General features: G+C 40.0%; 1 protein-coding gene across 1 annotated transcript in view; it reads right to left on the reverse strand.

The window, feature by feature from the left end:
- Nucleotides 1-27121, reverse strand: part of gal3st2 (galactose-3-O-sulfotransferase 2) — a 49874-nt gene that overhangs the window by 9699 nt on the left and 13054 nt on the right. Inside the window, exons 2-3 of the mRNA XM_057838058.1 lie at nt 9198-9302; nt 4782-5457 (exon numbers count right to left, since the gene is read on the reverse strand). Of these exons, the coding sequence (XP_057694041.1) occupies nt 4782-5457; nt 9198-9302 (781 nt within the window). The remainder of the gene's footprint in view (nt 1-4781; nt 5458-9197; nt 9303-27121) is intronic.

Here is a 27121-nt window from a genome sequence, read left to right on the forward strand (position 1 = left end):
TATAGAATGTATAATGTAATAACGTGTACAGTGTTATGAAAAAATATCTGAACCTCTTGGAATTTCTGTTATTTCTGCATAAAATCAGCATCAAATGTGATCTGATCTTTGTCAAAATCACACAGATGTAAAAACAAGTGTCTGCTTTAACTAAAACCACCTAAACATTTACAGGTTTTCATATTATAATGAGGATAGAATACAATACAATACAAACAATGACAGAAGGGGGGGAAATAAGTAGTAAGTGAACCCTCTGCCTAAGGAGACTTAAAGAGCCATTGAAACCAATTTTTACTAAACAATTTAAGTTGGGTGTGTGCCCAATCACTGATGAGTGGTTTAAAGCTGCCTTGCTTACTATAAAACACACACCTGGTATGAATTGTCTTGATGAGAAGCATTGTCTGATGTGCATCATGGCTTGGTCAAAACAGCTGTCTGAAGACCTGCTATCAAGGATTGTTGATTTGTATAAAGATGGGAAAGGATACAAAACCACCTCTGGATGTTCATCAATCGACAATCAGAGAAGTGGTAAATGGAGAGAGTTTGGCAGTGTTGCTGCCCTCTCAAGGAATGGCCATCCACCGAAGATGACGCCAAGAGTTCAGCGTAGAATACTCAGAGAGGTAAAAAGAACCCTAGAGTGTCTGCTAAAGACTTACAGAAATCACTGGCACAGTCCAGTATCTCTGTGCACACATCAACTATATGTAAAACTATAGCCAAGAATGGTGTTAATGGGAGGACTCTATGAAGGAAGCCACTGCTGTCTGAAAAGAAAAATGCTGCTCGTTTAATGTTCGCAAAAAGACACTTGGACACTCCACAGAAGTTTTGGCAAAATATTTTGTGGACTGATGAACGCAGAACGCAGAAGTATATTAACTTCAGAATGGTTTCAGAGGAACAAAATACTGTACATGTTCTTGAGTGGCCAAGTGAAAGTCCAGACTTGAACCCCATTGAGATGCTGTGGCATGACCTAAAGAAAGCGATTCATGCCAGACATCCCAGGAATCTGACTGAACTACAGGAGTTTTGTAGAGAAGAATGGGCCAAAATTAGTCCTGATCGTCCGATGCCAGACTGAGCTGCAGCTACAGGAAGTGTCTGGTTGAAGTTATTGCTGCCAAAGTGGGGGCCACAAAATATTAAATGTGATAGTTCACTTACTTATTTCCCTCCCTTCTGTCATTGTTTGTATACGGTCCTCATTAAATATGGAATCCTATAAATGTTTGGGTGGTTTTAGTTAAAAAAAAAAAAAAAAACAGTGTCTGCTTTATCTGTGTGATTTTGACAAAGATCAGATCACATTTGATGGTGATTTTATGCAGAAATGTGAGAAATTCCAAAAGGTTCAGATACTTTTTCATATCACTGTACAGTAAATATTCTATTATTATTATTATTATTATTTGGTAACTGAGTTGCTAATGCAATTAATTAAATTAATTAAATTGGGGGAGAAGTAATTTGTAACTGTAACTAATTACTTTTTTTAATGTAAGATTAACAACACTGGAAGTGGCACACAATTAATACCATCTGTAACTGTGGCAACAGCTGCTATATAATGTACTAGTCCTTCTCAAAAAATTAGCATATAGTGATAAAATTCATTATTTTCTGTAATGTACTGATAAACATTAGACTTTCATATATTTTAGATTCATTACACACAACTAAAGTAGTTCAAGCCTTTTATTGTTTTAATATTGATGACTTTGGCTAAAAAAGTCAACAAAAAACAAAAATCCCTATATCAAAAAATTAGCATATCATGAAAAAGTTTCCTCTAAAGAAGCTACTAACCTAATTAGCTGAATCAACGAATTAATTCAAAACCCCTGCGAAAGATTCCTGAGGCTTTTAAAAACTCCCAGCCTGGTTCATTACTCAAAACCGCAATCATGGGCAAGACTGCCGACCTGACTGCTGTCCAGAAGGCCATCATTGACACCCTCAAGCAAGAGGCTAGGACACAAAAAGAAATCTCTGAGCAAATAGGCTGTTCCCACAGTGCTATTTCAAGGCACCTCAGTGGGAAGTCTGTGTTAAGGAAAAAGTGTAGCAGAAAACGCTGCACAACCAGAAGAGGTGATCGCACCCTGAGAAAGATTGTGGAGAAGGGCCGATTCCAGACCTTTGGGGACCTGCAGAAACCTGGAAATGGGCTACAGGTCCCGCATTCTCCAGGTCAAGCCACTTTTGAACCTGAAACAGCGGCAGAAGTGCCTGACCTGGGCTACAGAGAAGCAGCACTGGACTGTTGCTCAGTGGTCCAAAGTACTTTTTTCAGATGAATGCAAATTTTGCATGTCATTCGGAAATCAAGGTGCCAGAGTTTAGAGGAAGATTGGAGAGAAGGAAATGCCAACATGCCTGAAGTCCAGTGTCAAGTACCCACAGTCAGTGATGGTCTGGGGCGCCATGTCAGCTGCTGGTGTTGGTCTACTGTGTTTTATCAAGGGCAGGGTCAATGCAGCTAGCTATCAGGAGATTTTGGAGCACTTCATGCTTCCATCTTCTGAAAAGCTTTATGGAGATGAAGATTTCATTTTTCAGCACGACCTGGCACCTGCTCACAGTGCCAAAACCACTGGTAAATGGTTTACTGACCATGGCATTACTGTGCTCAATTGGCCTGTCAACTCTCCTGACCTGAACTCCATAGAGAATCTGTGGGATATTGTGAAGAGGAAGTTGATAGACACCATAACCAACACTGTGGAAGAGCTTAAGGCCACTATCAAAGCATCCTGGGCCTCCATAACACCTCAGCACTGACACAGGTTGATTGCCTCCATGCCACGCCGCATTGAAGCAGTCATTTCTGCAAAAGGATTCCCGACCAAGTATTTAGTGAATAGCTGATATAATTAATTGAAGGTTGACTTTTTTTGTATTAAAAAACACTTTTTTGTACTGGTCGGATGAAATATGCAAATTTTTTAAAGATAGAGATTTTTGGTTTTTCTTGACTTTTTTGCCAAAATCATCAATATTAAAACAATAAAAGGTTTGAACTACTTCAGTTGTGTGTAATGAATCTAAAACATATGACAGTCTAATGTTTATCAGTACATTACAGAAAATAATGAACTTTATCACAATATGCAAATTTTTTGAGAAGGACCTATATATACTGGACTGTCTCAGAAAATTAGAATACACAATATTCTAATTTTTTGAGACAGTCCTGTGTATATATACAGGACTGTCTCAGGAAATTAGAATATTGTGTATTCTAATTTCCTGAGACAGTCAGGAAATTAGAATATTGTGTATTCTAATTTCCTGAGACAGTCCTGTATATATACACAGGACTGTCTCAAAAAATTAGAATATTGTGTATTCTAATTTTCTGAGACAGTCCAGTATGCTCGTATATGTATACAAAGTATTCCTCACTTGCTTCTTTATTGTTGCAACAAAATAAATGCGCAACAATACAACTGTCGGCCGTAACCCATGCCAGTTGTCAGCTACCGCTTCACTCGCTCACTGTATGACACATCACATGCCCCGAGCCCCTCTCAAAGGAGACGTGCATATGTACGGACAACACAATAGGCTATTGTTCATTGTCTTTCTGTCATAAAACGTGTTCAATAGGCTGTCACAAAAATTGGTTTCACCACAACAATTGTAATCTGTGTGTGCGTGGGTGGGCGCATGTGTTTTAGTGGTAATAACAGTATTATTATTTTTTTATATACTTGAATGCGACATGACTGTGATTCACAGTATTAAATTTTATTGTTTAATACTCTAATACAACCCTACAGTACATGCAAGGTATTTTATTTTGTTTATTCTACTGTTTGATACTTTAATGCACATTATTTTATTTTAAGACTTTAAAGCTACATGCCGATTGTTCTGTATAAGCTCACAGTATTGTTGTTTACTTCTAAAAAGGAGAGTATGTTTAAGTACGTGGGATTTACTGTTTATTTTTACCGGGTATCGAAATGGTATCGAGAATCGTGGAATTTGAAAGGCATTGGCATCGACTGCTAAATTTCTGGAATCATGACATCCCTACTTCTAAGCGAAGTTTAATCACGCTATACTTTTTACTTAAGTTAATTTGAGAAGAAGAAACGCTACTTACTCCACTACGTTGGGCCACACTAGTCGTTATATTTTTCTTCTTCATTCAACATATTAGATGTTACTTTATTTTTGCCAGAGATGCCCAGAGTGACTCCTCCACTTTCACCAATGACAACAATAATAACATGACTCCATTATACCAATAAAATGTAACAATACAAGACCAAACACAAAATTGTAGTCAGAAGTCCTATAATTATGCTGGCATGTTCAATTACGTGGCGTCTTTAAAGCACTGTAAAAATGAACAATTTTACAAAGGTAACTTTTATGCCCCTTACCTTCCTGAAATTTTTGATGAATAATTTATGTGAATTTGAATTGAATTTGTGAACTATTGGAGTAGATACATTTTGGAGAAAAAAACTTAAAATTGTGAAAAAACCTGCGTTTTGGGCGGGAACGATAACTCTTGGGGGGGTCATTCGAAAGATTCCTTGTGTCGCACGAGAATTCTGGTCATTTCGGTATTCGAACGGTGTCGATGGGCTAAACGGTTTGGGCTGTGCGGTGTGCCAAAGAAACGCAATTCACCAAAAAAAAAAAGAAAAGAAAATAGGAATAACATTGATGGTTGCTTTTGCACTTCATGCAAACTGTAATACTACCATCAATGAAAAAAAAATACACAGTATTTACAATGATGCACTCACCTCAGTTTTTCTAAACCTCATGTGATTGCACAGGATGTGAAACTCCTTCATGTTTCTGCTGCCGACACCTTCCACAAAATTTGAAGTAAAAAAGTGGGGGTAAGAAAGCTGTTTTTGTTTGTTGCGGGGAAGTGCAAATGTCAAGTTCCTGCTTTCCCCATAGCGGTATAGGATGTTTAGAATGGTACTGCTTGCTGTCTTGTGTGTCTTGAGAAAAACAATGTGAGATGTGGGCAGACACTTCCTCTCTGTATAAACATTTGTAGTGTTTTCTTCGACTGAATTTGATGAAGAGGGTGTGTTGGCGCGGTTAGTGTCTTTGCTAGCAATGGAACTCTTTCCAGCACTCTCTGGAGCCAAAGAATCTGCAAGTCCAGTCTTTAGTCTGTTTTTATGATCTAGCAGTAAAAATCTTTCTGGTGAAATACCACTGGTCTTCGAGCCTTTGGAATGGGAGATGGTTATATCCACACTTTTTGATGGAGTATCAGTTTCTGGTTTTCCATTTTGCTCATTTTGATAATGAAGCCTTGCATTTATTTCAGTCTGTGCTGATGTCACATCCTGCATTTCTCTGAGTGTAGACTGTGTATGGGTGTCCATCAAGATATTTTGCAGGTGTAGGAAAGAGTGTTTGTTAATAGGGGTAAAATTTGCATGTGGGATCTTGTCAAACCTGAAAGAAATGACATTCAATTAAAGTGGTGTAAATGTTTCCGCATTTCACCAGCTGAAAACCATATGCGATTATGATATGCTACATATTACAAATGAACAGTGGCGTATGAAGTAAACACTTTTTTATACTTTGTAACATACAGGTGCAAAAAATACGAAAAAGTACAAAAAGTACAAGTATCTAAGAAAAAAAAAACGTACAAAACTACTTGCTTTAAAATTTACAAGTAAAAATTAAAAGTATTTTATCCCCGAGAAAAAAATGTAATATACACATATATGATATACAGTGAAGAAAATAAGTATTTGAACACCTAACTATCAGCTAGAATTCTGACCCTGACAGACCTGTTAGTCCACCTATTAAAGGTCCACCTCCACTCCGTGTATTATCTCGATAGCCGCATAAAGACACCTGTCCACCCTATACAATCAGTAGACCAAAGAGCTGTCCGAAGACACCAGAGACAAAATTGTACACCTCCACAAGGCTGGAAAGGGCTAACGAGCAATTAGCAAGCAGCTTGGTGAAAAAAGGTACACTGTTGGAGCAATCATTAGAAAATGGAAGAAGCGAAACATAACAGTCAGTCTCAATCGGAGTGGAGCCCCATGTAAGATATCACCCGTGGGGTCTCAATGATCCTAGGAAAGGTGCGGAATCAGCCCAGAACTACATGGCAGTTGGTCAATGACCTGGAAAAAGCTCGGACCACCGTCTAAGATGTTACTGTTGGTAATACACTAAGACGTCATGGTTTGAAATTAAGCATGGCACAGAAGGTTCCCCAGCTTAAACCAGCACATGTCAAGGCCCATCTTAAACTTGCCTATGACTATTTGGATGATGCAGAGAAGTCATGGGATCAAATTTTGTGGTCAGATGACAGAAAAATATAACATTTTGCTCATAATTCCACTAACCGTGTCTTGAGGAAGAAGAATGATGAGTACTATCCCAAGAACACCATCCCTACTGTGTAGCATGGGGGTGGTAGCATCATGCTTTGGGGGTGTTTTTCTGGCATGGGACAGGACGAGTGCACTGTATTAAAGAGAAGATGACTGGGGCCCTGTATTATGAGATTTTGGGGAACCTTCCCTCAGTCAGAGCATTGAAGATGGGTCGTGGCTGGGTCTTCCAACATAACAATGACCCAAAGCACACAGGCACACAGAAGCATATTAAGGTTTTAGCATGGCCTAGCCAGTCTCCAGACCTAAATCCAATAGAAAACCTTTGGAAGGCGCTCAAACTCAGCGACAGCCCAGAAACCTGACTGACCTAGAGAAGATCTGTGTGGAGGAGTAGGCCAAGATCCCCCTTTCAGTGTGTGCAAACCTGGTGTAAAACTACAGGAAACGTTTGACCTCTGTAATTGCAAAAAAACAGGCTACTGTACCAAATATTAACATTCGTTTTCTATGGTGTTCAAATACTCATTTGCAGCTGTATCACACAAATAAATCGTTTAAAAAAAATCATACAGTGTGATTTCTGGATTTTTCTTTTTCGATAATCTCTCACAGTGGACTTGAATCTATGATGAAAATTTCAGACCCCTCCATGATTTCAAATTTGGAGAACTTGTAAGATGGCAGGGTGTTCAAATACTTATTTTTTTCACTGTCTCGTCTGCCATTTTGTCTCCAGTTGTTTTTTTTTTCTTTTTCTTTTTTTTTTTTTTTAAATAATAATGTTAATGTTTATTTTTGTTTTGTGATGGATGCTTTTGTTTTAGCGCAGGAAGCATAGATCAGTTAGTACGCACGCAAACGTATTTGCGCACATGAAGAAGAGCGCACACACAAGGAAGAGCGCATTTGCTCCCACTAAGAAGTTGCGCAGCCGACTGAGAGATTGAAGATTGTGTTGCAAGCCTGTGCGTACATTTATTGCTAATGAAGCAACACCTGTATAAAATACCTTTTGTACTGTTTATTGTGCGTTTTCAATTATCATTGAATACTTGGGGCACGTTAATGTGATTGTTTTGGAATGTCGTGCGGATGCTAACTGGTCCATGGTAATTGGTTGTGTGGATTGTTATTGCTGTATCAGCAGCTGAGTTATAAAGGCTAATTTGAATTGCTGTTATTGGAGATAAAAACGATTTAATTTCATTTTATTTTAGTTTCATTGTGCAACTGTTTATGACATGAGCAGCTGAATAAGGTCAGCAAACTGCACGAATGTCTGACATTGTCATTTTGGAGCTTAGCTAGCTAGGATTTAGCTCCAATGTCTAGGCAAGGAGAGTACAATGACGTATGATACATGTTTTTTAATAATTGTTTTGAGATTTAGGGGGTATTTACTGGTACTTAAAATCTGTAGATCTACGCTCACCTATGGGTGAGCTGTGGGTTGTGACCGAAAGAACAAGATCCCGGAGGGAGGGACTCAGGGTTGAGCCACTACTCCTCAGGGTTGAGCCGCTACTCCTCCGCGTTGAGAGGAGCCAGCAGAGTGCCCCATAGGGACACTTCCCTGAAGAGGTGTTCCAGGCATGTCCCACCGGCGGGAGGCCCCAGGCACGACCCAGGAGACGCTGGAGAGATGTCTCCGCTGGCTTGGGAATGCCCTGGGATCCCACCGGAGGAGCTGGTTGAAGTGGCTGGGGAGAGGGAAGTCTGGGCTTCCCTGCTAAAGCTGCTGCCTCCGCGACCCAACCCCAGATTAAGCGGCAGATAATGGATGGATGGATTGATATATATTATTTATAACTGTGTAGAATGGAAAAAACAAGCAAAAAATGACTGCAGTGTAAACAGAAGCTTAACAAGCTCAAAAATTCCAAAACCTAGCTTTATGATGGATTGCAAGCAACTATCAGGTGCATACAACCACCTATTGTACAAGAGTGTGGTGGTTTTTATTGGTCAATATCGTGTTCACCAGCCTAATCTTACTTGTAATCGTGTTGCTGCCTCTAGTGCTCTGTTACGATATAGTTGAACGGGGCTTATCAATTGCGCTGGAGGCATGAAAATGAAACTATCAATTCACAATAATAAAAAAAGAAAACAAACAAAAGTATCGTGTCACGCAGGCGACAATTTGAAAAGTACTGGAGTAAAAAGTACAGACTCCTGTTGTAAAATGTAGGGAAGTAAAAGTAAAGTGTACCACTTCATATTTGTACTCAAGTACGGATACACAAAAATAGTACTAAAAGTACTTTGTCCACAGAAACAAAGTACTTTTACTTCTACATTCTACATTACATTCTACACTGCAAATAAAACAATGTTTTTTTTAGAAACATGTTCTCCTCCATATGGTCTTTGTACACTGCCTAAAATAACTTTTGATCAACAATCAGTTGTTAAAAAAGTGTTCTTCGCCTACTTTGTCAAGTGTAATAATGACTGCTCTTGTCTATAGCTAGGACGTCTATGTCTGTCAATGGGAGACATTGAGTCAATTATAGGGGATATCAGGTTTTTGATTTTCAGTAACTCCATGTTCGTTTGGGGGCATTTCTGAGTCACTTCCTTTGTATTCATAGGCATTTATAGGTCACCTCCTGTTCATTTGGGGTTACTGAAGCATGCAATGACTATGAAGTGACTCAAAATCAACAGGAAATGACCCAAGTTCACATGATCAGAATGGCTGTGGGGGTGACTGCTTTGAATTGTTAAAGATAACAGATTTCCTTTACATCCATTTGTTCTTTTAACACTATACTTTCTAGAGAGGTCACACAATTCAGTTTGATAAATTTACCTTACCTTTCTTGGTAGAGTAGTAATGTCTGAATGGCAATGCAGGCAACAATCAGAAACAGTAATATCAACAGAAAGTGACACTTTCTGTGGAATATTCTTCGTATGCACCTGCAGAGAAAAACACCAAATAGATTGATGAGATTTCTGTACTCAGGTGACCCTGTCATCGCATTTTGATGTGGCTGAAAACAAGAGAATTAACAGACAAGTAAAATAAACAAACACATCAAACAGTAGACCAGCAATTTACACACCCACATGTCAGAACAGTTCTTCTCTAATTTGACTAATTTGTGTCTGCTGTTCAAAGTGTACTTCGCGGATGGAGGGCTATCACACTCAGACCTGTGTTCTGCTATCCATGAATTATTTCAACAAGCAAGCAAGCAGAGAAGGTACTTCAATGTTTAGAAAGGAACAATACTGCCTGGTATTAAAAGTCACCTCTTCCACCAAGCGCATGCATCTAACCCTCTGAATCATTGATTCATTTATCTTCCATACCGCTTTATCCACTCATAGTCATAGAGGTGCTGGAGCCTATCCCGACTCTCCCAAAGCCGAAAAGACAACTGGAACGGTGCCTGTAATGGATTAAACAGTGTGGACGGCCTCACTCCCAGCTAAATGTCTCCAAAATAAACAAGCACACATACTCGTGCTAAAGTAAGATGACAAACACCAGAGGTCTACATACATTGGAATGAAAGTATCTGAACCTTTTGGAATTTCTCACATTTCTGCATGAAATCACGTGTGTATGTGATCTGATCTTTGTCAAAATCACATAGATGAAAAAACAGTGCCTGTTTTTACTAAAAAAAAAAAAAAAAAAAAAAAAACATTTACAGGTTTTCATATTTTAATGAGAATGCAAACAATGACAGAAGACCGAAAGGGGAAAAATAGTTAAGTGAACAATCACATTTAATATTTTGTGGCTCTCCCCTTTGGCAGCAAGATTCCTTGTCTAGCTGCAGATCAGTCTGGCTCATCGATCCGGACTAATCTTGGCCCATTTTTCTCTACAACACTGCTGTAGTTTAGTCTGATTCCTGGGATGTCTGGCATGAATCGCTATCTTTAGGTCATCCCACAGTATTTCAAAGGGGTTAAAGTCTGGACTTTGACTTGGCCACTCCAGAACGTGTATTTTGTTCTTCTGAAACTATTCTGAAGTTGATTTATTTCTGTGTTTTGAATCATTGTCTTGTTGCAGCATCCATTCTCTTTTTTAGCTACAACTGTCTGACTGATGGCCTCAGGTTTTCCTGCAAAACATCCTGATAAACTTTTGAATTCATTCTTCCATTAATGATTGCAGGTTGTCCAGGCCCTGAGGCAGTAAAAACAGCCCCAAATCGTGATGCTCCGTCCACCATGCTTCATGGTGGGGATGAAGTGTTGATTTTGATGAGCTGTTGCATTTATCCTCCATATATGATTTTGTGTTTTACCCCGCAAACAATTCAACTTTGGTTTCATCAGTCCACAAAATATTTTGCCAAAACTTCTGTGGGGTGTCAAAGTGCCTTTTTGTGAACATTAAACGAGCAATATGTTTTTTTTAGACAGCAGTGGCTTCCTCCGTGGAGTCTTCCCATGAACACCGTTCTTGGCCATAGTTTTACATATAGTTGATGTGTGCACAGAGATATTGGACTGTGCCAGTGATTTCTGTACGTCTTTAGCTGACACTTCTTCTTTTGTACCTCTCTGAGTATTCTGCGCTGAACTCTTGGCGTCATCTTTGGTGGATAACCACTCCTTGGGAGAGAAGCAACAGTGCCAAACTCTTTGCATTTGCAGACAACTTCTCTGACTGTTGATTGATGAACATCCAGACTTTTAGAGATGGTTTCCTTTCCCAGCTTTATACGAATCAACAATCCTTGATCGCATGTCTTCTGGCAGTTCTTTTGACCGAGCAATGATGCACATCAGACAATGCCTCTCATCAAGACATTTGTTACCAGGTGTGTGTTTTATAGTGGGCAGGGGAGCTTTAAACCACTCATCAGTGATTGGGCACACACCTGACTTAAAATGTTCTGTTAAAATTGGTTTCAATTGCTCTTTAAGTCTCCTTAGGCAGAGGGTTCACTTACTTACTTTTCCCCCTTCTGTCATTGCTTGCATGCTATCCTAATTCAAATATGAAATCCTATAAATGTTTGGGTGGTTTTAGTTAAAGCAGACACCTTATTTTCGTCTGTGTGATTTTGACAAAGACCAGATAACATTTGATGGTGATTATATGCAGATGTGTATGATATTCCAAAGGTTCAAATACTTTTTCATACCATTGTAGCTAGCTGTGTTGCCTAACTTGCTTTAGTAGAGGCAAGAATTTTCATAAAACAGGATTTTAAAGTTGTAGTTCCTGTTATCGAATATTATATACTACTGGGATATCATCACTATAACAATGAAGTGACATTATACTAGGACGCAACCCGATAAATGTCCGTGTCAGACGACCCGGGAAATTGCTTTCAGACATATAAAGGGATACCCATTTAAATCTTGGGATTTAAGCGGCGTTCAGTGTATGTCTAAAATGTGCCATGGTGACTTGTGCCATAGGAGTCTTGAAGTTTGATGGACTAGCAACAGTAACTATGGAGGGTGGAGCTTTTGTGAAAGGTCCCTTACTTATTATATTCATGATGTATTCCCCACATACGGTAATGGTAAATGAAGAGTACCTATATAAACCCCATTTACCGACGTCACACAATCACGTGATCGCTTTATTGTGCCGCCATATTGTCCGTCATTGTGTCGCCAGATTCATATTTGATGCCCAAACCTATGTTTCCTCCCGTCCGGTCCCGTCCCGTGCGTCAGAGCTCATCCTGAGACCACAAAATTTCCAATCATACTCCAGTTTATGTCACGATGAGGAGTCGGGTACCCAAAATCGGCACCGGCCCGAATATAAACCGACATTTGGTCAGCTGAGCGTCACCGTTGTCACGATTGTAAAATGAAACTTGATCGACAAGGGGCCGGTGTGTGCCAAAAAATAGCTGCCCCGCGTGAAATGTCCCCCCTGACGCGAGCGCTTATTTATAATGCTTTATTGACGTAAAAACATCAAATGTTTTCATGGACGCATTACAGTAATGGATTTACGACTGTAAGATCAGTTTTAAAAAATTAAATTCCACAAAATATTAGTACTGTATTTTAGTAACAAATCGTGGACTGGGCCACATAACCATCTTTGAACAGAAATGTATTAGTCTACAGCAGGGGTGTCCAAACTTTTTGCAAAGTGGGCCAGATTTGGTGTGATAAAAATGTGGGGGGGCCGACCTTGGCTGACGTCCTTTACGTAGAACAATATATTTAAGCAAATTTTAGCAAGCCATTCCGTGCGTTACATTTGCTTTATTAATTTTTTAATTAATAATTTCTACAATCCCGCAACTAGCCTTTGTGGTGTTCTCTTTTGACTTTTGGGCTCTTGTGAAATACTGCTGCTGTAAAATTAAACTAGCTTCAAGTTGCTTCAATTTCTCGCTATGTATCTTCTCTGTAATCTTGTCATACATGTCAGCGTGTCTTGTTAGGTAATATCGCCTCACATTGAACTCTTTAAAAACAGCGACTTCACTGTCTCTTTGCAATTGAGGCAGACACAGTTGTTGCGTATTTTAGTGAAGAAATAGTCCAATTTCCACCTAACCTTGAAGCGTCGGCTGTCGCAGTCAACTTTCTTTTTTTTGTTGATTGTTGCCATTTTAGAAAATTGGGAGTAAAGGGTCACACGGGATAATTTTGCATAGAGTGCTAGAGCCTTTTAGTGGGTAAATGAGGAGCAGCATTTAGTGTGTAAGCTACTTCATATGCTGGTAGCAGTACTGTTGACCAATTTAATAAGTCTGTGTGCGGGCCAGACGTGATTGATTTTATGACAGTGGCTGGGGGTCGGATGAAATTTGACCAAGGGCCGCATTTGGCCCCCGGGCCTGACTTTGGACACGTCTGGTCTACAGGTTTTCACGACCATATCCCAATGACAATCACACAGATATGACATTTATTAGTTCAAGCAGAGTAAAATAATACATATTCACGGTACAAGAAAGTCGTTTCCGTGTGGGCGCTCCCGTCAGGGGGGGACATTTCACGCGGGGCGGCTATTTTTCGGCCAACACCTGTTGTTGCGCTCATCTTCTTGCTTCGCGACCGTGGCGACGAGCTTCGTAGTCTCCTTCTGATGATGTCTGCGATCGTGTTGGCATCATATTGATATTTTCGTTGCTGTCTGACGGCTGTCGACACAAACTTATCATGGACCGAGATAAACAAACCGGGCTGCTTTAGAGATTTGCCCTTTTAACAGCGGGCACACAGCAACTACTAAAACTGTTTATCTTCTCTGTTACTGCAACCAACCGCCACACATGCATTCGCCATTGTGATTAATCAATGTTAACGATTGTCAGGAAGGTTTTTGGGTTCGTTTACTAGGCGGTGATTCCTTAGACCAGCAGAAATACACGCAGTAATAATAGGAGGAATGTACGTAGCAGTAATATGTAAACACGATGAGCTGACGGACAATATGGCGGCCTAGTCAGGGGGGCGGAGTTGCGACGTCACGCGATTGGTGTGAAGGCATTTTGAATATGGACTAACACAAACCTTGCGGTCAAGACCTCTGTCTTAATATTCTAGTAAATTTAGTTGTTTGTTTTAACAACTCGTCAGTGAGAAAAGAGCCTTGGACTACCTGTTTCTGCAGCTATCCAAGTTGAGGGAAAAAATTACGTCCCCTTCGCAAAGTCTTGGAAGCGACCGACAGCACCACATATTTTCTTGGAAACGTATACACACACATGTACACGCACACACATACCACATAGACATATGGTCCTGATCAAGGCTAACTGAAGAGTCCCATCATGACTTGAATTTTGATGAAGAGGTTTCACGGTCGAGTGATCCGTGATTTCATTTTTGTCTTGATATTGAATACATGTCTTTGAATATAGTGTTTTTGCATGCAGGCTGTCTCCAAAATCTTGTGTTTTGAAAACATTCCTTTTCATTTCCTGCCAATTAATTAGGTATGAAGAATTGCATTTGAATTTGAAAATGGAAACCTTGATGCAAAGTGATGCGAAGATAGATGACAAATACACACCAGTTAAAAAAAAATACAACTAATCAAAAACATTCAAAAACAATGTATTTGAACTCATGTCAGCACTTGTCTATTTGCAATCTCTGTGTTCTATTTTTACTGTTGCTATTTTTCCTCCAGGAACTTTGGGGGATGGGTGGGCTTTGCTCTCCCTTCATACTTTTCTCATTTTAAATTTTCTGTCATATTGTTCTATGAAGAACAATATCTGTATATTACTTGTACAGTTCATTTATATATCTTATCCAGTGTACTGGAAAGCCAGAAAAAAAGTCTTGATTCTCAATTTAGTAATTTGCTGTATATAAGAGATCGGGAACATTTTTGACTGAGAGAGCAAAAACACCCAACATATTTTAAAATGTGATTCAACGAGAGCCATACAGAGTGTGTGTATAAGTGTGTGTGTGTATTATATCGTCGCCGAGTATTGATTGATAAAAATCTTGAGAAAACAGCAACGAAAGCCTAACATCATCACTTGAGATGTTACAATTGTAGCTCAGTTGCGCACTCACCACTTATAACAAATAACAAATAGAAACATGGATTGGTGTTGTGTATATTTCCTGGAAGTGAAAACCCCAACTAGGGGGACGTATGGATCACAGTGGCCGAGACAGGTGGAGTCTCTCAGGGCAGCAGTTTCATGAGTCTCACTCTCTTGGAAGTGGCAACAATTTGACAGGCGATAAAGTCATGAAAGTAAAACCGATCGCCCGACTGTGTGACTTGAGGCACCACACAACTCACTTTGAGTGGTTTAATTTTCCATTATGCATTTTTTATTGACTATACAATACATTACAGCCACGCTGCTCGCTGAGTGGAGACGTAATACGTGAGGCGAGCTCTGTAATGCCTATCTCCGTGCAATTCCTGACCACCAAAGGGCATCGAATTAAAGCATATCATTGCAACGTACCTTTGAAGTGTCCAAGATCAATATGAGAATGCGCCATGAGCTCATCACAGGTCGTTCATGTCAAGCGAGCCGGCCAGTTCCACATTTAAGAGTTGGCGGAGAGCCAGATGCACTCATCAAAAGAGCCAGTTATGGCTCGCGAGCCATAAGTCGCTGACCCCTGCTCTATATGTTATTACATCTCCGTTCATTGCCATTATTGCTATTAGAAATATATAGTGTGCCGTATGAGCAAGGATAATGTGGCTTGAACTACAATGTTTCTTTTTGCAGGGCCCCAATATTTGCAGCAGTAGTAGTCAACATAGCAGTATTGAATGTATTGATTTCCAATTCTCTTTTTTTTTTTTTTAATTAATAAAGTGTCCTTTTTAACTGCATACAGTCACACAGAATGCTAGCTCTGAATGCCTTTTAATGTAGGAACAGTTTTTTTATGTCCAACAGGGGCATTCAAAATACCTCCTTTATGATTATTTATATTGAATATTATAGTAAAAATGAAGCTAAAGAGAAAAGGATTTGGCAGCGCAGACAGAACAGACAAGAGGGATACGGATATGTAATACACCAAAGGCATAATTGAATATACAGTACATTTTATATGAATACAGGCAGATGTGGGTAGTAACTAAGGCTGCAACAATTTTCGGTTTTACAGTATATTGAACCAACGCAAAAACATTCGATCCAAATTAAAAGCTCCCAAAATGTATTTTCCGAACTTTTTTTTTTGCTCCCGCTACAATGTCCGGCGCGCAGGTCAAGCTGTCCACTTTGCAGCCCCCCTCCCCCCCTCTCCCAAACTGGGCGGGAGCTGCTTTTGTTTATGGCAGACGAGGATCATCGCTTGCGAGGAAAGACAAAAGCTTAAGGAGACGGCTTCAGCGTCGTACAGATCCGCTGTACAATGAGTGGCAAATTAAGAGCGCTGTACTTCAAACTCGTCCTGTTTATGAAAGTCGATTGTCATATGCTGGTGTTGTGCAATAATGAGCAGACGTGACTTCTGTGGCGTTGGTTAACTTTTTTAGTGCTCCGACAACACTCTCGCACAGTAGATATCATCAAAAAGGAACCTAGATGTGCTACATTAGATCCCATGCCATTGGCTGCGTGAGCCCAGAGTGATCATGGGATTCGTAGTCCATACACTATATTGATTAATTACATCCGCCGTGAATGAATGGAAGTTAAGCGGGCCAAATCAATCCATACCAGTGACTATAGATGATGCTACAAATAATGTTAATTCAGTACTTGACACAGATGGACTCGGACAGCAAATAGGATATTTTGCTCATGTGGTAAACCTAGCTGCTAAGAGAGCTGTAGCAATCAACAGTGTGCTCTGCCTCACTTTACAAACAATAAAGATTGTTCTCAGCACTTTTATACAAAATTTATTCAGATCAGTAAGAAGTGAGCTCATAAATATTATGCACTAAAATGCATGTTTGTATAATGGCATTGTTATTTTTGCTTGTTAGCAAAATAAAAAAAAACATTAAAAAAAATAAATAAAACTTGTATTTTTTTTTGTTTCAGAGCATTAAATGTATTGAATCTAGGGCTGTCAAACGATTAAATTTTTTAATCGAGTTAATTAGGCTCGAGCGTTTACGTCACAGCAGCACGGGATCATGCGAGATTTGCGACAACGCAACCATTGCGGAAGCATCACGGGACATTTAAACTTAGTGGCAACCAAAGATGGAAAAAAGTAAGGAATACTTGCCAGTTCGATACAGAGACAAACTTGTTACCACGGCGAAGGACAGATATGTGACCAATTTTAAGGATGTGAACAATGTTGACCCTCACGAGCAAGCCGAACACAAATGGAATAAAGATGTCGACAAGCTTCCACCACTACGCGAAATGGACATCATGCTGTATTTAGTGTTTGGTGTAAGTTACTACACTCATCAGCAATTCCGAAACTACAAATCGCTACAAAGCTACGAACAGTTTTGCTGCGGATGGGTGCAGGATCTGCGCATTATGACCATAGCAAACGGCAACACCATCTTTCTAGCAAAGGTAGGCAATGTGTGTTTACATTAGTCTGTGACCACGGATGTACAAATCTTTTGCTGCATAAAATGTAGCCTGTGTACAAATTCTTTGCCACTCTCTCACGTCAAAATATTACAGCTTTTTCATTTAGCAACATGAATTATGTCTTATGAAGACAATGCACATGTATGCATGCTAGTTGTTTAGCTGTAGCAATAGCTAACAACAGGCCGACTTAGGGCGTAAAGTTACTGAAATTTGCGTAAACAAACGAAATTAACTTACCGGAGTGAAAGTGCATTGAGCAAACTCAATGTGTAACTGGAGAATCAAACGTTATGCCCTTCCTTCTGATCGAGGCCACCCATGCCATTCTTCGACATTTGGTAAGTTAAGATATGAGCTTTTCCTCGCCTTTTCTCCATGTAGGGATCCGGAAGAAACTCAATGGTGTTCCGTCGAGCTGTACATTCTCCTTTCTATTCGATCGGTTGTTGCAATTCTTTACCGCACAATAATTTCCAACCATTTTTAAAGAGCGACCTGTGTTGAAATGCCTCAGTTTATCTTCCACAATGGCGATAGCGGCGGAAACCTCGCGAGTGCCACGTCATACGCTCGAGCCTAATCGCAGTTTAAAAATTAATTAATCGTAATGAATTGCAATTCAAACCATCTCTAAAATATGCCATATTTTTCTATAAATAATTGTTGGAATTTAAAGATAAGACACAAGACGGATATATACATTCAACATACTCTACATAAGGACTGTATTGGTTTATTATAACAATAAATCCACAAGATGACATTAACATTATTAACATTCTTTCTGTTAAAGGGATCCACGGATAGAAAGACTTGTAGTTCTTAAAAGATAAATGTCAGTACAAGTTATAGAAATTTTATATTAAAACCCCTCTTAATGTTTTCGTTTTAATAAAATTTGTAAAATTTTCAATCAAAAAATAAACAAGTAGCTTGCCATTGTTGACGTCGCTGAGCGGTGACGTCACACGGGCTCCCTGCCCTTCTTCCACAGTGTCTTTAACAACGTAAGGTAGTGATTGTAATACTCCACAAGGTGTCAATGGCGAGTTTTAAATTACTTAGAAATCAAGCCAATGAGTGTGTTTTGTCCCTCGACTGACGCCGTAGTTCCCCATTTACTGGTCCATCCACGTCATTTGAGTGCTGGTTTCACAACGTACGAGACCTCTGATAGTTTGTATATTGTGACTAAATATCCATCCAGTGTACAGGTATTTGTTGAGCTAAACGAAATGTTTGAATAGGGTTTGACCAATGTCTGAGTAAGTTTTATGTGTATTTTGCATAGCTGTTTTGATTGGGAATGCCAGTTCTCTTTTCATTGAGCGCTTTTCTTTTTGTGAACATTATTTTTTTTGAGAGATAGGAATATTATTTTTGTTGTGCTTACACTAAATGATACTTATGTTTGTTGTGAAAGAGTTATCGAATTTATGCCAATAAACAGTGCTCACCAGTGAACGCCTTTGTGCACTCGCCTTTCTCTGCCTCTTAGCTCTCAATGTGCAAAAAACGGCATCATTGTAATCTGTATGAAGTAATGGATGAGCGGCTCATTTCGCACATGCGTTGCATGCATCAAATATTTTAACGTGATTCATTTAAAAAATTAATTACCACCCGTTAACGCGATAAATTTGACAGCACTAATTGAGTCGAATCAAAAATCGTGTCTCTCGTATCGAAAATCGAATCGTGACTTAACTGTATTTTGAGAAAAATGTACTTCTTTGAGTAGTTTTACCACACAATACTTTTTACTTTTACTTGAGTAAAATTTTGAAGAAGAAACAGTACTCTTACTCCGCTACTTTGGGCTACACTACAGTGGTTACATTTTTCATCTTTATTCTACATATTGACATTATTTTTGCCAGATAAGCTGACAGTAGCGCTACCTGTTTCACCAATAAGATGTCCCAACGATAAACACATGACTCCATTATACCATCCAGAGGTAAATGTTTTTCTCCACTAGAGGGCATTCATGCTCTTTGGACGGGTAATGGGTCATAGTGATCTGGTCTAAATTTGATGATTTTTGTGTCATCTTTCTGGCATAATACGGTCATGTAATAGGCTTAGCAAGAGAAATAATAGAAAAATAATAAATAATCTGTTAACAACCGCAATCTAGCCTGTACCTCTTGACTAATCCGAATAGAAGTTTGCATATTTCGCACTCTATTAGTTGGCCACCTATGCCACCTATGGAGCCAATGTTGTTTTTGGCAGCCCTTTTAATTTTCATCTTACTCTATTGGACGATAATACTTATCAGTCCTAGTCATATTTTAGCCATTTCAAAATGTATTTGTCTTCGTCTAGTTTTAGGCGACGTTTACTCAAAATGTTTAATCGTTTAATCTGTAAAATTCAAAATTGTACTCGAAAAAATAATAAATTAATAAAAGTTTCCAACTATTTATTTCGAATGAACAATGACAGACAAGCACATGTTGTAGCGTCTACAAGGACAATGCCAACTTATTGATAGTACACACTCAGCAGGAAAACATTAGGCTATATTACTTTCAAATAATTATACACACCTGGATGCCGCAAACTGTATATATATAAAAAAAAAAAATGTTGCCTAACTAGCCTAATGCTAACGCGAACGTGAATGCTATGCTAACGCTACAAGTTACATTTGGTGTGTGATGATAACTCAGCACAGACCTTTAAAGGCTAAAAAAACATTGCATATTCTCTCTTGCCAAAATAAAACTTATCTTACCGTGTGTGCTTCAAAACAAGCAAGCCTGGAGACAGGAGTGGACACTAGTGGGTGAGTTGGGGGGCGTAGCACGTCACATGAGTGACACTGTCAGACACTGCTATGATGCAGGCTAATTACACATTGCGAACATATGACGGAGACTATGGCGCATTTTCATCTCATCCTCATCTCGTCAGACGAAAACTGGCATTTGTTTCATTATGTTTTAGTCTCCTAAGACACTTTTTTAGCTCGTTATCTTCTCATCATGGTCATGAAAAAATTGTTTCTCGACATAATATTTTCGTGATAGTCATTGTTAGCGAAAACAACACTGATAGCAGCCCAGCATCAACCAATGTAAACAGTAAGTTTAGCCGCTGTTGGAGGGTGCTGTGGGCAGTGACATCTTTGGACAGCTTTTTTACGGTGAAAAAGGCCACCTGCTGATCCAGAAGAGGAGCCTAAAACCAAGTCCATTATGCATAATATGTGGCTAAAAGCCAGGGGCGGACTGGGACTAAAAAGCAGCCCTGGACTTTGACTCAGCCCAGCCCATAAGAATCGCTATACGAAGGGAAACACAGACCCCATAGGGGGGTCCGGGAAAATGCCCCTCCCGGGAGAATTTTTTTTTTTTTTTTACATTTTATTGTAAAATGCACCAATTTCGTGCACTTTGAGAGAAAAATGAAGAAAATGTGTCTAGACTGTGACTGTCTGACTACGGGCGCTCAAAGTACTGCAAGGCTGAACTGGAGTTGGATTCATTTTCTGTACTAGCTCTATGATCAACCTGAATAAACAAATGAAATAATTTATTTTTCAAAGCAAGTTTTACGTATCCAATTAATTATAATATATCTCTATAGATCTCTGTCTATAAAATGACTTCATTGTTTATGCCATAATTCAGTGGTCTCCAAACTATTCCACATAGGGCTGCGGCGGGCGCAGGATTTCATTCCAACAAAACAAGACAAAACCTCTGCACCAATCTGGTGTCTTACAAGTGTAATCAGTTGATTGCAGTCAGGTGCTGCTTGTTTTAGCAGAAACTTCATTGGTTAAAATGTCGGTACTCGGTCGGTTAAAACAAAAACCAGGCCCCACAGCGGCCCTTGAGGACCGGTTTGGAGACCCCTGCCATAATTAATCTTGCCATACAAATAATAAATTTCAATGAAAATACAATACACATTTCAAGACAAATCCTGTATACATAAACTTCATTGGAAAGTATTAACCAGAAAACAAAACGATATATAAATGATTAATAATGTATATAACATCAATTTAACTACCTAAACTTTAAAGTAAAACCATTCATTTTATTAATATTTTGTTATATTTCTTCTGAATTAATATTGCTATGCTGCGTGTGCATACATTGTTTTACGGCTAAAATATTTTTTCTTAGGAGAGGGATAGTAGGACTAGCATACTGTAACTTGACACGATTGCAAACGGGTACATCGACTAGCTGGCACTAACCCTTTAATTGTCATTTATTTTATTTAAAATGTAGCTACCTGATGGATAACAATTGCCAGTTTACAGAGCAAGTAACCCTCTTCATCCCAATTTACTTGCCCTGCGCTTGTCTGGGGAACTTCCAACAGTTTATCGTTGCCCCCTCCCTCTTCTTTTCTCTCTCCCAGCACCGTCTGCACGTCAGAGCGGCTGCAGCTCCCTCTCACCATCGCCGGGAGCTGAGCTGTTGTTACCCGACGTGGCCGTTGCAGCCAGACTGCTGCTTGCGAAAATATTTGTCGATTTATGACATTTTAATGCTTCACTCTCCAGTTTCTTTAATTTTTTCTCTCTAACCTTCTCCGCGCCACCCTGCTCTTTTCAGTTTTTTTGCCACCACCATCCATATTGTGCATTAACACTAGTCGCTATTTTGCTTCCACAAGGAAGGAACCAATGAAGGCTACTCTGTGCTTTCGTCGTTCCTAGTCTATCAGATTGGCGGTGAAAAGCCAGGCGCATTGCTGCCACCTGTCGGATTGGATGCGAACTGTAGATAATCAGAGGATAGGGGGGATAAAAACAGTGATGCATAATGAATGGCGGCCGCCGGCCGTCCAGGGCACCGGCCGTTCTGTGATCCTCCAGAACCCTCAGATTACCAGTCCGCCCCTGCTAAAAGCTAGCAAGCGAGGCACCAAAAGCAAATGAACTGAAAGCATCATACCTCGTGGCAAACTGTACTGTTAAAGCCAAGAAACTTTTCACGATTGGAGAAGAACGCATTATGCCTGCGACCAAGGATATTTGCCATCAAGTTTTAGGAGAGGCCGCTGTTAAAAAAGGTTTATCCAGCACAGTGGTGAAAGTGGCTAGAATTTGAGGAGAGAGGAAGTCTGGGCTTCCCTGTTAAAGCTGCTGCCCCCGCAACACGACCCTGGAGTGAGCTGTAGATTATGAGATGAAATTAGAATTAAATCTTAAAAAATGCATTTCTTTCGCTGAGTGTAAACCCACTGCCACAGCTTATCATTGTTATCATCAGAACAAAAACATTTAATTATTTTCCATTAAAACCACGAGTGTATGACTCGCATTATGTTTGCATTATACACAGACTCTCTTTCTTAACACAGTTGCCAGAGAGAGTAAAAAAACACATGTTTTACGACTGTTAAACACACTAAACACGCCGGAGTTAACTCTCGTAGCTGGTGGGAAACGTTCCTGATAGTGTTTACTAACCTTTAATTTTGTATACATGCGAAATTATATTTATGGTATTGCCTCTCCAGCAGCCAGCCTCCGCTAACACGTTTTACATGTCGGTTGGCCCTCCTCCGCGGCCGTCTATAACTTTTCTGTAGCCGAAGTATTCCCATACTAACGATGTCGTTTTCATCGATGGGGGGAAAAAATTCAGGAGTTTTACCTCCTTCAGCCATCGTGTAGCACAGCTGAATCACTGATACTGACCAACAACCAGTTGGGGAGGGTTGAGCCTTGCAGCTGCAAGCGAGGGATTTCTCCATGCATTTATGGGACATACAGTAAAAAATAGCTAATACCTTAGGGATAGTATGACGGAACATTTTTGAAATGGTGATGTTTTCATACCACGGTATACCGTGAAACTGGTTATAGGCAAATGCCCTGTCATGCCTATTCATAAGTGTACCCATTCTTACTTGCGTGTTAAGGCCGAGTTATGCTTCCGTCAGACCTGCACCGTCAAGGAAGACCCGATTTACGACCCTGCGTCATAGCCTGTCTTGCTCCTTCTCAATTTTCTGACTTCGCGTCGCGTCAACGCGTGTGACGTAGTGGAAACGGACTGTGATTGGTCCGCTCAGAATGTTGTTTTCGGTTCAGTGCGAAATCCCCGCCATTGTCGAACATAATTTTTCTACATACGGGAAAATGGACCAAGCCGACGAGAGTATCAACGAAGAGCAAGTACGACAACTTCTACAGTGTCTTGTCAAGACATTATGAAGATTACCAAATGGCAAGCAATTCCAGGGAGGAGATTGCTGAAAATACGGGGCTGGAGGTCAGCCAGCGATTGAATAAAAAAATGGAAGAACCACCGAGACAAGTATGTGTGTGTGTTCGGAATCGAATGGCCACACGAAGCGGTGACCCAGTCGGCTAAAAACTGCCAGCTTTTTATCATTTTATGTCGTCTTTTTGGTTGGTGTACTTCATCATTTATTGTGTACATATGTTTGCTGTGAGTCTGTGACTTATTTACGTGTCACACTTCAAGTATATGAAGAATAAAGCACAGGTTTGGTGTCAAAAGAGTTGTTTTGATGTTTAATTTTCAAAAACAGTTCACACACGATACATCATCACTGACTGAGAGTGCCTCGGTGCTTTTATGATACCGTTAACATCAAGGCTTCCAACGCAGTTTGGGAAGTTCCATAGACGCCAGAAATCTGCTAAGGCTTCCCACTGGCTGGTTGTAGGACACCGCAAACAAATCGGGCCGGAAGGCTTTGCAAACTTCGGACAAAACGCTGGACACAGTGCTCGACGCCAGTTTGAAGCTTGCTGGTTTCCACCCGAGGCTAGAACTCTCAATGTGGCATCAAAAGTCAGACAGACAGCCTCGAAACCTTATTCTGCGTTGCCTGCGCCCCAACATTTGTATGATCAACATTTATTCAATGTTGATGAGAGGAAGATCCACATTCAAACGTTCCATCTTGCATTGTTTATTTATTTTTTTTCTCCGTTAAACTAGACAAGAGGAAGTAAACAAGCATGCCCCAAAACTGTACAAATATAACGCCCCCTCTAGTTGCTTGGCGGTAAATTACAGAGCAACGCGTTCCCTCCCCGCAGAACTATCGAATGCTCAATGACGCCGTTGTCACTTCGCCGTCACCGCAACGCAGGAGCATAACTCAGGCTTTGGTCATGCACTGAACGGAACTGCTGTGCGGGCACCATAGGACAGGACAGGCAACCAGGCATTTAATATCCTGTCCATGGTGATGAAGCAACCACAAAGGCAATTTGTCTGCAAATGTCATTGCCAAAAGCAAGGGCATAGGTTTGGTCTCATTATGATTATGTTATGTTATGTTATGTTATGTTATGTTATGTTATGTTATGTTATGTTATGTTATGTTATGTTATGTTATTATATTATTATTATGATTATGATCATTATGTCATTGGTAGGGATGATATAACAGCAAAATCTGCATGTACACTTTTTGCTTGGGATGGGACATTAATCAGACCAAACAGATTCGGTGAACAGGGGTCAGGGCTACCTTTTTCACAAATATCAACCTAATCAATTGATATGCTGAATCAGGAGTGCTCATTACGTCGATCACGATCGAACAGTCGATCATAAGGCTAGTGTGTGTAGCTTGCGGCATCCAAAAATAATGTATTTTTTATGTACATAATAAATTATGATTATGTTGTGTGTATGTTGTGTTGTGTTGTATGAGCAACATATTGGGTTATGCAGCACCTGTCTCTCTCTAAGCAGCTTTTTGCTCACATTTCTCTGGTTCTGTAGTTTCCAGCAGCGTTCACTGCATTTCTTACAGTTTAATTAATGTTAACAGTAAAAAATACGAACAAAAGGACACTTCTCTCTAAGCAGCTTCCTACTTGAGTTTTGCAGGTCAGCAAGTTCACACAGTTTAATGTTATGCTAACTCTGATGCAGGTCGGACTTGCAGTAGCAAAATTAGTGGTGTGTTTCCCACCTCGACAACATTGGCGTCTTTTTAATTTACTTACTGTGGCTGCTGCTGGTCGAAAAAAAATTCTTATATCCCTCCTCTTCGAAGGGGGCGGAGGAGGCAGCATGTTGTCGACGTGTATTTCTGTCAGGGTTGTGTGAAGCCTCAGTTATGCTCCTGCGTTGCGGTGACGGCGAAGCGACTACGGTATCAATGAGCATTCGATAGTTCTGCGGCGAGGGAACGGGTTGCTCTGTAATTCACCGCCAAGCCACTAGAGGAGTGTGGCGTGTTTGTACGGTTTTGGGGGACACTTGTCGACTTCCTGTAGTTTTCTTCTAGTTACCCAATGCCAACAGAGAAAACAAATAAAAAATGCAAGATGGAACGCTTAAATGTGGATCTTCACGAATTGTTTGCCATTTGGCAATCTTTATTATGTCTTGACGAGACATTTAAGAGGTTGTCGTACTTGCGGACCTCTTTGATGATACTCTCGTCGGCTTGGTCCATTTTTTCGTGTAGCACAACAATGTTTGAAAATGGCGGCGATTTCGCACTGAACCGGAAACAACAGTCTAAGCGGACCAATCACAGTCTACTTGCGTCACGTCTCCACGCGTTGACGCAACGCAAAGTCAGAAAATTGAGGAGGTGCACGTCAGGCCACGGCGAAGGGTCGTAAATCGGGTCTGCCTTGGCGGAGTAGGTCTGCCGCAGAAGCATAACTCAGCCTTGAGTGTGAGCGTGCTTGTGTTTGTCGGGGCTGGGTCGAGTTATCGGCCAATCAAACGTGCGTTCGAGGGGAGAAAAAAATGGACCGGCACACTCAGAAAGTGAAAAGGGCTAAATGTACATTTGAACATAATGAAAATGATTCACTTAATAATGATAGGGTCAATTCTATCCTTACAACATATGGGAAGACGATCTATAACGGAACTCACTGCTTCAAAGTTGGTGGGGACAATTTGAGCATCCTGAAAAGTTGTTAGTATTATGTCCCTACCTTCCCTATGCAAACCTATACGCCCTTGGCCAAAAGACATTCTCCCATCTATCTATGTTTACGGTAATACCGTTGATACTTTTTAGCCAGGGTTACACAAGAGCTGCAGGATATCCCATTTGACAAAGTCCAAACCTGCACCAGTTCAAAAGAAATGTGAAATTAATATTTCCTAAGACATAATTACAGAGAAGGACTTGCTAAGTTGCAGCAATACTGACTTAACTCGCTATATTATGTTTTTAATTATTGCTGTGGGTAAAATAGGGTTATACCATTTTAATCGTAAATGCTTCATGAATAAGTTGCTATGAGCGGGAGATATGGCACAGGGTAGATGATGTATTATCAGTAACTAATGGTTTTGTTTAGTTTCAATGCAAAGCGGTTAACTTATTTTACTTATACACAAGATGTTGTTCAAAACAGTGTGACTAACATGAAAGGTAAATTATCACTGTCTTCAAAGGAAACAATATACATGATCAAATTGGTGGTTGACCATCCTCCCAGAAAGGAATGTGTTTAACGTTAGAGGTTTCGCTATATGTTCCTCCCACATGCCAACCTCCTTAACCCAGAACCCCGCTCATGAACTTTTGCCCTCTGTCTATGGAAATAAATGGCTTCAGGTGAACAATTCTTAGATAAGAATTCCAGAAATCTATTCCTTGCTTGCTTCTGTGAATAAGTCTGTGCGTACATGCACTAGTGTTTGCACTGTATTGTCTCCAACCTGAGCCAATATTCTGTCCAAAAGAAGTGATACCAAAGGAATTTTTAGTAGAATCAGCTATGTAAGAGGCATATTGCTAATATGTAACCATGGGAGGTTATTAATGAAAATACTAAAT

This window comes from Corythoichthys intestinalis, chromosome 6 (assembly GCF_030265065.1).
Source record: "Corythoichthys intestinalis isolate RoL2023-P3 chromosome 6, ASM3026506v1, whole genome shotgun sequence".
Lineage (NCBI taxonomy): Eukaryota > Metazoa > Chordata > Actinopteri > Syngnathiformes > Syngnathidae > Corythoichthys > Corythoichthys intestinalis.